The sequence below is a fragment of the Salvelinus sp. IW2-2015 genome, unplaced genomic scaffold (assembly GCF_002910315.2).
Source record: "Salvelinus sp. IW2-2015 unplaced genomic scaffold, ASM291031v2 Un_scaffold7853, whole genome shotgun sequence".
Classification (NCBI taxonomy): domain Eukaryota; kingdom Metazoa; phylum Chordata; class Actinopteri; order Salmoniformes; family Salmonidae; genus Salvelinus; species Salvelinus sp. IW2-2015.
This window is the reverse complement of record NW_019949113.1, coordinates 1-12,352: the sequence shown is the minus strand read 5'-3', so window position 1 is coordinate 12,352 and position 12,352 is coordinate 1. Positions and strand designations below refer to the sequence as shown.

At 46.2% G+C, this 12,352-nt stretch overlaps 1 protein-coding gene and 1 pseudogene across 1 annotated transcript; one reads left to right on the top strand and one right to left on the bottom strand.

Moving 5' to 3' along the window:
- Positions 1-1,540: 1,540 nt before the first annotated feature.
- On the top strand, positions 1,541-4,552 carry gjd6 (gap junction protein delta 6). Its single transcript, XM_024145370.2, has one exon. The coding sequence runs from the start codon at positions 1,694-1,696 to the stop codon at positions 2,936-2,938; it is 1,245 nt and encodes a 414-aa protein (XP_024001138.1). The 5' UTR covers positions 1,541-1,693; the 3' UTR covers positions 2,939-4,552.
- LOC112079399 (endophilin-A3-like) lies at positions 3,779-11,480 on the bottom strand (annotated as a pseudogene).
- Between the last annotated feature and the right edge of the window lie 872 nt (positions 11,481-12,352).

The following is a 12,352-nucleotide window of genomic DNA, read 5'->3' as shown; positions in this document are numbered from 1 at the left end:
CTCATTGCCATGTCTTCAGGCCACAGAGTAATCTATAAAGAATGTACATCAGCCAGCATTATCAGTCAGCTCTCTAAAGTAGGGAGAGTCTCTTAGAGGGGGGTTTAACACGGAACCCTGAAGACAAGAGAGAGAGGGAGAGGGCATACCATGGGAGTGGTGTCAAGTGGCCGTTTGTCCAGCTGGCTAGAGTGTGTGTGCGTGTGATTGTGTGTGTATGTGTGTGCAAATGCATGTGTGTCTTTGTGTCCGTCTATGAATGTGTGTGTGAGACTGTTTTTGTGTGTGTGTCCATTCATTTGTGAATGTGTGTATGTGTGTGTGTTTAGAATCATTCCTTATCTTTGAAGAAGTGCCGGGATGGGATGGCTGACTTGCCGAGATGACTCCACTTCTCTGGTTCAGAGACAGGAGAAAGGAGAGTGACTGCCTGTCTATTTACAGAGCAGCCAGGACTCCACTGCATCTACAAGCAGTGGATATCCTAAGAGTCTGGTACTACAGGACAGCTGGTGTGAGTGGAGGGCTCTACTGCAGGGCAGCTAGTGCTGGAGGAGATCAGTGTATTTCTGTATATTTTAGGGCAGGGGYATAAAGTCTGTATGCTGGTACAATCAAGGTTAGAATGGGTCCAAGACTAGAGTGGGTCCAAGGCTGAAGCTGCACCATTAGCCCCAGCTCAGAGTGACAGWKCTCAGGTATTTCCTCCTAAGAGAGCCAGGGTTGGAGTGGACCCCGGGGAGTGTTGGAGCTGCAAGTCAGAGCGGTGTATTTCAGAACCAATCAGGGATTTATTACATCTACAACAAAGGAGGGTGGATGAAGGGAGGTGTTGCCCTTCTTTGACCACTGTGTGTTCCAGGCAAGCTATCCAGGGCTACAGTGGATCTACAGCACCTGTTTCCTGTACATCCAGGACTGGCGGAGAGGAGAACTGGATCTGCCTACACTATAATTGATTGGATTTACATAACACTTTTCCAGTGCGCAAAGCGCTTTAAATGCCGCTGTAGGCTACACCAGGCAGCTCGTCCTTCTTCCCCGAGGCAGCAGGACGCCAMCGGTCAGAGTGCTGTATGTCAGTGCATCCAGAAGAAGAGTGGATCCAGTGCTATATCTGATCTAAAACCAAGGAAGAGCATGGATGTGATGAGACGCTGGCCTAGGACCAGCTGTGTTCCTAGACCCTGTGTTCCTAGACCGCTGTGTTCCTAGACGCTGTGTTCCTAGACCGCTGTTCTTAGACGCGATGTTCCTAGACCGCTGTGTCCTAGACCGCTGTGTTCTCTAGACCACGCTTGTCAGACGGTCCGCTGTTCAGACCGCTTGTCTCCTAGACCGCTGTGTTCCTAGACCGCTGGTGTTCCTAGACCGCTGTGCTCCTAAGACCGCTGTGTCTCTAGACCGCTGTGTTCCTAGACCGCTGTGTCTTAGACCGCTGTGTCCTTAGACCGCCTGTGTTCCTTAGACCGCTGTTCCTAGACCGCTGTGCTCCTAGACCGCTGTGTTCTTAGACCGCTGTGTCCAGACCGCTTGTGTTCCTAGACCGCTGTGTTCCTAGACCGCTGTGTTCCTAGACCGCTGTGTTCCTAGACCGCTGTGTTCCTAGACCGCTGTGTTCCTAGACCACTGTGTTCCACTGTATTAGAATCCTCTTGTCTTTCTGAGAGGAAGACAGCCATCGGCCGCCATTATGACGGAGTGGACACTCCTCAAACGTCTCCTGGACGCCGTCCACCAGCACTCCACCATGATTGGACGCCTCTGGCTCACCGTCATGGTGATCTTTCGCCTCCTCATCATTGCCGTGGCGACTGAGGACGTGTACGCCGACGAGCAGGAGATGTTTGTGTGCAACACCCTGCAGCCGGGCTGCACCACAGTCTGCTATGATGCCTTCGCGCCCATCTCACAGCCGCGCTTCTGGGTCTTCCACATCATCAGCGTCTCGACTCCGTCTCTCTGTTTTATCATATATACGTGGCATAATCTGTCCAAGCTGCCGCAGGGACACAGCGGGCAGGGCCAGGGGGTTAACCCAAGGGACATGCCTCGAGAYGGGGGGAAGGATGGAGGTCGAGAGGCATTCAACCGGAGCTGCGACTCGGATAGCTGCTCCATCCGTTCGCACCGGCACTTAGGTCACAGCTTGGCCAATGTCTTGGAGGGAATCGCTGCCCAGAGTCAGCGCCTCCTAAAGGGAGCTGCCACCACTACAGCCACCACAGCCACATCTCTAACCCAGGCCAGGGCTCGCGTCTACAGGAATAGCCACTACGATGCACCGGGGGGTCCTGGAGGTGGAGGAGGAACCGGAGGCGTCCTCTCCAAGTACTACGTGTTCCATGTGTGTTTCCGGGCGCTGCTGGAGGTGGGCTTTGTCATGGCCCAGTGGTTTCTCTTCGGCTTCCGAGTGCCCGTCCACTTTTTGTGCAAGGCCCCACCCTGTACGCAGCCYGTGGACTGCTACGTGTCACGGCCCACAGAGAAAACCATCTTCCTCCTCTTCATGTTCTGCGTGGGGCTCTTCTGCATCCTCCTCAACCTTCTGGAGCTTAATCATCTAGGATGGAAGAAGATCAGACACTCAGTGAGGCTCAGGGAGGGAGGATCATGGGGGAATTATGGGGTAGAGAAAGGGAGGCAGGAAACCTTTGAGACTTTCTCTSCCGACAGCCCCTCACTGATGTCGTCTCTCGGCCTTAGGGATGTCACCAGTACGACGTTGCTACCGACCTTGGATCTGGTAGTCGACCATCGGCCTGACTGGACCTGTGCTGGGAACTGTTCCCCATTTAATAAGGAGCCTGATGCTGGTATAGAGACAGGGCTGCAGCTTCCCAACAACCAGGAGCTCCAGAGAGGAGAGACACAGCTTCTGAAGAGCCAAGGGGAGGGCTGGAAGTCCAAGCTGCGCAGTACAGAGGTCTGGATATGAATGAAAGAATTGAAACGCTGTATAGTGCTTTGGCATTATTCCATGACAACTACCAGGAAATGACTTATGTTACAGTACGCTGTATTTGCAAGTCCATACAGATGTACTGTGGTACTCATCACTGGTAATGTTGTTTCCCAAGAAAATAGAGAAAATACACCAGAGTACCTGAGTGTCTGAGGTGTGGATATGAGCGAACATTTGACCAAGCTTCCCTCAGCACTGTGCTGTTTACAACTGTGGYTCTCAAGCATTTATGACGCACAAAAACCTTTAGGAATAGTGACACATTTTGACTGACTTAAAATTTTTGACTAAARCTAGAATAGAACAAGTCGTTCCAGCCACAACTCAAAAGATTTCAGCCCTCACCTGCCATTTGGGAATCACTGATCTATAGACATGATATACTTGGTGAGTCTTAAAACCTGAAATCCACTAAAAGGATGAAAATGTACATTTTCCACCAATGTTGTACCTTACCAAGGTCAGTTCTATGCGTGTCAATTATTCATTTATGTGGAAAATGTTACTTTGTAGCATATAATTTGTATATTTCAATTGAAAGCTATGGAAGGGCTGAAGTCAAYTCCATTTCCACTCAAGTCTATTCAGGAAAGGAATTCATTGTCCATCACTTTCAATACCTATGAGGATTTTTAAAAAGTTTTCATTCACTGGGTTGGTCATTAGAATGGAACTGAGCCCAACCTGCTAAGGTGAGTGTGTACAGACACATACATACTGGAACTGTGCTGTGTATGGTAGSAACAAATAAATACTAAAAAGGCAAATGTGTTCAAAGTTTTTAAACAATTTTAAAACAACATCAAAGATGGCTCAGTATTTGCTTTTCATTTATTTAGGCAATATACAGTACGTATTAATATATTCATTTACAACATCAATAAAACACATTTTATATAGATTATSTTACAGAAAAGAAATAAAATACAAAACGGAGGTCATGAAGTATGTACAGMCAGTTTCCATTGACTAAGTTTGGGGTGAAGTGACACTGAACAGAATGGTTTCAGAGCTGGTTAAGTAGAGCAAAGAGAGCGTTAACAGTGGACATGGACATATCGTCCAGCTGTAGTGTTGGGGAAGTGTCATCTCAGTCAGCACACAGTGGTTTGTCCCAAATGGGACGGACACACACACTGTCAACMATCAGACAGACACCTTCAGAAAGCAGCAGGCTATTACAGAACAGAAGGGTTGGGCTTCAGRACAATCTTCTTCCACATTGAAGGTTTTTCCATTTCTTATGCTGCCTCYTAMAAAATCTGTTTTCTCTCTCACAATCAAATCCATGGCTGCAGYCTTYCTTTTTAAATCATGCAAACAGGGGTTTTCCATATTCACTAGCATTATGAAAACAGTGTGTATTACCTTTAGACACCTTTGGACATGGTACTATACTTCCCCTGTTGTTTAGTTAGTGTAGTTGGTCCAGAACATGGWMAWACTTAGAGGAAGAAGATGCTTAAGAATGTTGAAGTGTATTTTGGTAGAAATACCCAATCCAGACTTTTGGGTAAAGGGAATGTCCACACACTACAGTGGCTTTTTAAATACTGTTTTTCTAAATTAAAAAGGAAAACAAATGACCATACATGATGATGATTCAGTTATGTCATTGTTGTTCAATCATTCTGGAGTTATCCATTCTGTTGAATGGTGAACATATAAAATCCAGAGCTATATATACACAGTACATAATACTTATTATAGGGCTCTGATAAATTCCATTCTCAGCAGAGAGAGAGAGAGGCTATTGGCAGTTAAAAACCAACTATCMGGCTAAAGAGACGTGTCAATTAGAAGGTCAGGTCAGAGCAGTGCTGTACTTCCTAAATAAGCCCAGGGTTATCAGACTTCAGACATGATACTAGACAGGCATATCTCATTAAAGGCACACTTCATTGCTTCTATTTCTGGTCACCTGTGAGGCCTTAGATAACACGTGTTTGTTTTGGAGGCTTGAGAGTCTTTGCAAGTGCAAAGTACAAAGACAAAGAAGAGCSTGATTGATGTGAATCAAACAATGTTAGTTTTGTTTGTGTGTTTGGTTTCGAGTGTGTAAGTACTTTGTGGTCCTACCACAGGGGAAAGAAAAGTGACAGAGTATGCCTTTAATGTGTATCATTTTGAGACTTCATTCAATCTACAATGGTGGTCTGACGTTACATGGCAGACAAACTGTTTCATCACATACAGTACATATCGTGGTCCATATCAATCTATATATTCACCATGGCGATAACTTAACAGACGGTACTGATGTGATATAGATATTTCCTCTCATGGTGAAGGACATAGAAAGTGCAGTGCTTGAGGAGAAACTAGAAAACATACAGTATGTGCATGTCCGGAGCTGCGCGTTCGGGTCTAAAGCTTCAGTGCAATACAGACGACATTTTAAAAAGCACTTAAAAGGTCCACGTGGGTCAAGGCATTCACCCCCGTCTGACACAGAACAGTGGTACAGTCCTTAGAGGAGTCTTTACGTCACAGTAAGACCAGACCATGTAAACACAGAGAGAGAGAGAGAGGGACATTCAGAGTTATAAAATCAGTTCCTTACAGTTTAAAAATATGTGTTTGGGATAACACTTAAGAGCACAACAGGCAGACAGGCAGGCAGGCAGACGGAGGTACAGAGAGACAGACAACAGGAACAACTCTGGACACATGTTAAAGCCTATAATAACCTAGAACTAGGGACTAGAGTTCGTCTTGGTCAGGTAACATGGTCAGGCATAACTCCTGGCCCTACAGATAACAGCAGAGAAAAGGAACAAAAAGACCACTCCTAACTCAACATCACCACTTGCAGAAGGGTTACACAGGAAACCCCGAACCAAACGGATGCACAGTAGTAGCAATGTGGATTTCTCCAGGAGACTCCATTTTGTTTTCTCATGGTGGCAGATCATGAGAAAAGCATCATCTTTGATAACCTGGAATGACTTTTCTTCAGTTTACAACCAGAAAATATTTCAAACCATAAGTGGTTTCTGTTACACAGCGATTTTCAGGTGATTATTTTAGTGGTCTTGTCTGATGGCGTCACCTGTAGCTGCTCCAAATGGAACACTGTTTGGGGGAGGAACCCTGATTTTCACATTTCACAAACCATGAAAAGAACAATGTAGAAAATAAATATTGTAAAAGACAAAGAGAAAAGTAGTAGACTTATTGAAAAGCAAGGCGTCGTCATCTGAGGAGGATGTTGATGAAGTGTGTTGTGATCAATTTCATCTGACGACTTCATGGAGTTTGTGGTTTGGGTTAGGGGCTGTGTGGGTRCTGGCGTATTGGAGGGTTGTASTCTGGGACTAGGGATTACATGTCGTTTTGACAATAAATTAGACATARGTTTGTGCTAGGAGTTGTTGTGCTAGGAGTTGTTGTGCTGAAATCCCAAATAAACCCRTATCCCCTCTAACCCCTACACACTCCTATTGATCTTAAAGGATTGGTATTAACAAGATCAGATTTACTTCACTCTGCCTTCTGATAGACTGCTTAGAATGTCCACTTCCTTCCTTATACCTGTCCAATCTTTTCAGATCTACAAAAGTGTCTAGGGTATAGGGTCGATTTGGGATTGAGTACTGTGTTTCTAAGGCGGAGGGTGTAAGGGTAGGGACTGGAGGCTGGGGGTGTAAGGGTAGGGACTGGAGGCTGGGGGTGTAAGGGTAGGGACTGGAGGCTGGGGGTTGATGACTGGAGGCTTGAGGGTGGGGTTTGAAGTCTGATGAAATGGACACTGTGTATAATCCCAAATCGACCCCAAGACCCTGCGCCCTACGYACCTGTGGAGATCTGAGCGGATTCGACCGGTGCAATCTATATGGAAATAGCTCTCAGATCAAAATAACAAAGTCCTCTCAGATGTCCACARGTRCGTAGGGTGTAGGAACTAGGGGAGGCTGTGAGGAGGTTGGGCTCGGGAGTTTGGTCCCTGATTGGGTGGTGTCCTGTCCATTCCTGTCTCACTGGGGCAGGGGTACGATAACCTCCACATAGTTGATTGGGAAGAAGCCAGAGTCTCCGTTTATCATGCCTTCATACCAGTTGTCATCTATCTGGTTGGTGAGGATGATGATGTCACCCTCCTTAAAGCCCAGCTCGCCATCGTTCTCTGGCTCAAAGTCATACAGGSACCTGGCACACGGCTGGTCCAGCACCTCCGATTCTGGAGGGAGGGAGAAGAAGGGGTGGGGGGAGAGGGAAGGAGAGGGGGATGGGGGTAGGAGGAGAGGGAGAATAATAGAGAACTGTCAAACACCAGCATGTATCGTCTTCTGTTCCCAGGAGTGTCTCTTCCTCTGATAAGGATGTGATGTGGGTTGGTGCAGCAAAACAAACCCAACACATTAAGACAAACAGACAGTGGTGTGATAGTGACAGAATGGAGGAGTAGAGGACACTTATAGTAGACTGGGTTGTTGTTGGACCAAGGTATGAGGTCATGTGTGTGTGTGTGGTGTGGTGTGTGTGTGTGTGTGTGTGTGTGGGTGTTGTGTGTGTGTGTGTGTGTGGTGTGTGTGTGTGTGTGTGGTGTGTGTGTGTGTGTGTTGTTACTCACGGTGGCCGTTGAAAGTGGGACTCTCTGGCCAGGACAGAGGAACGGTGGTGAAGGGATCAGCTGGGTGAGAGATGGATGGAGAACATGGAGATGGAAGATGAGACAAGCACCAACAAACACAATGCCTGTAACTTTCCTAAAATTCCCAGGTTTTCCAGAAATCCTCAAAGGAGGACCCCGGATGTACTGCTTTTTCAACCCTGATTCCAGAAATTTTCCAACACCATTTTTTTGTTTTTGAAATGTACGTGAATTTTCGACCCTATCGTACTCATGACATGATGACACCTACCATGGTTGAAACAGCAACCAATATCTGATGAATGAATAATAAATTGACTGACGCCTCCTGAGTGGCGCACTGCATCACATTGCTAGAGACCCGCGTTTGATCCCAGACTGTGTTGCAGCCGGCCGCGACCGGGAGACCCATGAGGCGGCGCACAATTGGCCCCAGCGTCGTCCGGGTTTAGGGGAGGGTTTGGCCAGACGGATGTCATTGTCCCATCACACTCTAGTGACTCCTTATGGCGGGCCGGGCGCATGCACGCTGACTTTTGGTCGCCAGCTGTACATGTTTCCTCCAACACATTGGTGCGGCTGGCTTCCGGGTTAAGCGAGCAGTGTGTCAAGAAGCAGTGAGGCTTGGCGGGGTCGTGTTTCGGAGGACACACGGCTCTCAACCTTCGCCTCTCCCGAGTCCGTACAGGAGTTGCAGCAATGGGACAAGACTCTAACTACCAATTGGAAATCACAAAAATAAACTGACTGACAAACTTTAATCTGGAGGATAACAGCTTTTATTTTTCATCTTGTAAACCTGTTACAGATGTGATCTTTTCAGTGTGCTATTTGTAACTGCTCTTAGCGGTGTAGGGTGAAGTTGACCTTCAAACGCTGATCCTGGGTCAGTTTTGCATTTTTCCCACTAATGGTTTAACCCAGAGCAATTTTCATGGAGGTTGTTACACCCTCTAACCACAAGAGGGCAGAAARCAGCTTTTTCAAAGTCACATTGATGGAGCCAGAGAACTAGCGAGTTATTATTTGGCTAAAAATGATCATGACTTCACAAGAGTTTTGATTTGTCTCAGATTATCTCTAGAGAGTCAGAATAAGTCATTCTTAAGACTATGTATGGGTGCGACACCTGTTTGATGTGATCAGTCCAAGTATACCTACTTTTCTCATTTCCATTTACTGTGTGATTGATCTGGATGTCTGCAAAGAACCACAGAAACATATAACATGACTTATGACTTGGGAAAAATAACAATGGGTGAAAGGATAACATGGACAAACTGATAGGGCTGATCAAAACAAATATGAGCAGAATTGACACACACACACACACACACACACACACACACACACACACACACACACACCACACACACACACCACCACACACACACACACACACACACACACACACACACACACACACCACGACACACACAGTACAGTACCTGAGGACTTGAGTGAGGAGCTATAGATACCATTGTGTTGAGTGTTGTCTATGGTCTCAATGCTGCTCATGATGGACTTTGGTTTAAATTCTCTCTTCGGTCGACTGCTGGCTGAGGATATCCTGTGAGAGGCATTATGATGTTATCCACTGTGGCCCAACAACATGTGTACATTACTGGCTGCAAAGTCTAAAGTGGTTTCCTCCTGTACTTGTCCTGTTCTTCAACTGGTTGGTTTTCCTTCAATTGGTTGGTTTTCCTTCAATTTGGTTTTCAATTTAGTGCAATTAGAATGTGAACTGAGGATGATTTTTTAATTCAGCAGTGAATTTCAACTTGAATCAGAATTACTGAATTGAAAACTGAAAAGGTGAAAGCAAAATGGCGGATGCTCACTAGGGAGTTGCTTTCACGTGTCCAGCTCTTTCACATCAGTGCAGAATAAGGGAAGGAGACGAGGAGGCAGGCTGTTTAGGGACTGTGGAGTGTGATAGCTGTAGTTAGTTAGTTACCTGTTTTGTAGTTGGGTGTTGAGGTCTTCTAGGACCTCCAAGGACTGACGTGGTAGTCTAACGCTGCTTCAACCAACGCTGACAGCTGACTCACCTGCTCCACCTACCAAACACACAACACAATAACATTATCCATCTTATCAAGCACCTATTATCGTCGATGTGAATGGGGCGTGCTCGGCTCTCTGTTTCCTGTAGTCCACGACCAGCTCCTTTGTCTTGCTGACGTTGAGGAGAAGCTGTCTTGGCACCACACTGCTTGATTGATTCTGCTAGCAGGGTGTTTAGGCCTCAGAGCTCCAGTAAGTGTCACAGTCAGAGGGAGAACGTGTTTACAAAACCCTATAACTTTAATCATGAAACCCTCACTGAACCCTCTCTCTGGTAGACATAGAGAACAAACCCTGTGACCTTTCAGCTGCAGCAGAGGCTACCACCCCACCTCAGCCGGACTCCTTTGTCACCGTAGCAGAGGCCACTAGGCCTGTTAGGGACCAGGTTGCCAGGGAACACAGTCAGCTGACCTGGTCAGCCAACCACCTACAAGGCCAAGAACTCTGCATCACCTACATTTTTATAATATATAATTTTTTTTTAAACTTTATTTAACTAGGCAAGTCAGTTAGGAACAAATTCTTATTTACAATGACGGCCTACCATTGAATAATAGGTTAACTGCCTTGTTCAGGGGCAGAACGACAGATTTTTACCTTGTCAGCTCAGGGATTCGATCCTGCAATCTTTTGGTACTGGCCCAACACTCTAACCACTAGGCTACCTGCCACCTCAACACAACTCACCCTGGACCCTTCCTACAAGCCTCCACCCTGGACTTCCCAATCGTGTGTTAGTGTGTCACTGACCACAAAACCACTTTCAACGATTCTATTCCTCTTCCTCTTTGCTGTGTGGTGTGTGTGTGTGTGTGTGTGTGTGTGTGTGTGTGTGTGTGTGTGTGTGTGTGTGTGTGTGTGTGTGTGTGTGTGTGTGTGTGTGTGTGTGTGTGTGGAAATAAAGTGTGAGTTGTATCCCTGCCTCCTACTGGTCATCTCCATCCTCTAACCGGGGCGCTTGGACAGTTGCACCTAGAATGGAAACTGGCACCTTTACTGCAGACCACCACATGGTGGCACTCTTTTTCAGAGAGAGAGAAAGAGAGAGAACCGTACAACAGGTAGCGTATGCCTCTACTATTCACTCACATCGTTCTCCAGGAAGTTGAACATGCTCCTCTCGCCACCTCTTTGCTCTCCTCAAACTTCTCAACCGCCTGACGGATCTCCTCGTCAGGCACCTTCCCCTGACGCTTCTTCTTATAGTCAAAGTCCAACCGCCTCCCCTCCAGCTTCTTCAGGTGATGCTGCACACAAAACAATCAGGAGAGATGATTGACAAGGGGCATTATGGGGCAGTACAGAGGCTCTTTCCAGGAGGAATTGATGACGGCCCTCCTCAAAACCTTCATGAAACATTTAAAATAACTAATACAAATTAAACATTGCAAAATACAACTTTACAAAATTGCAAGTATACAACTTTTATGCACATCCCATATGGGCCCTGGTCAAACGTAGTGCACTATAAAGGGAACAGGGTCCTGGTCAAAAGTAGTGCACTATAAAGGGAACAGGGTCCTGGTCAAAAGTAGTGCACTATAAAGGGAACAGGGTCCTGGTCAAAAGTAGTGCACTATATAGGGAACAGGGTCCTGGTCAAAAGTAGTGCACTATAAAGGGAACAGGGTGCCATTTGTGATGCACACATGGAGTTCTGGAAGCTAATGGAAACTGAGATGTAATATACCACTGACCGTGATCTCCTTGAGGTCTTTGTCCTGTAAGTTCTGGAGTGGGTCAATAAAGTTTTGTTTGACACTGATGTCCAGAGAGTCTTTCACGTCGGCCATCTGCCTCATGGCCTCACCGATGTCCACCAACGCACCGCCTGCAGACAAAACACACCTGGGKCGTATTCACAAGGTACCAAACAGAAGAAAACAGGCCAAAACTGGGAGGGACTTACCCGACCTTGTCCAATAAGAAACACTTGTTTTCATTTTCTGTTGCAAAACCTTTTTCTACGGTTTAACATAATATGACCCTGCTGTCAGATAGGAGCGAAACATGTGAAACAGAAACATGGTGGTTCTGATGGGAGTGGGTTTGACAGTAAGGTGCCAGCAAAACACCAGGGCTGAGGGTTTGATTCCCACACGGGCCACTTTCACTGAATTCAATTTCACTGAATTTCACTGAATTCATGTGTCACTAACAACTTACAGCAAGAAGGTGATGCAGAATCAATTAATTAACTAGCTAGCAATTCTATATAGAATTTCATATCAGTGTGCATTATTCAATGGAATTGAAAAGTTAAAATTGAGATCACTGAGAAATAATGATTAGGTTTCTAGATAGTTGATAACTGGATAATGTAACGCCTGTTTCAAGTTTATATTGAATATTAAGGTCTGGTTTTCAAGACACAGATGAAGTCTAGGCTGGGATTCATTCATAGAGCAGAACACAGTTGAAGTCTAGGCTGGGATTCATTCATAGAGCAGCACACGGTTGAAGTCTAGGCTGGGATTCATTCATAGAGCAGCACACGGTTGAAGTCTAGGCTGGGATTCATTCATAGAGCAGCAACACGGTTGAAGTCTAGGCTGGATTCATTCATAGAGCAGCAACACGGTTGAAGTCTAGGCTGGGATTCATTCATAGAGCAGCACACGGTTGAAGTCTAGGCTGGGATTCATTCATAGAGCAGCACACGGTTTGAAGTCTAGGCTGGATTCATTCATAGAGCAGAACAACGGTTGAAGTCTAGGCTA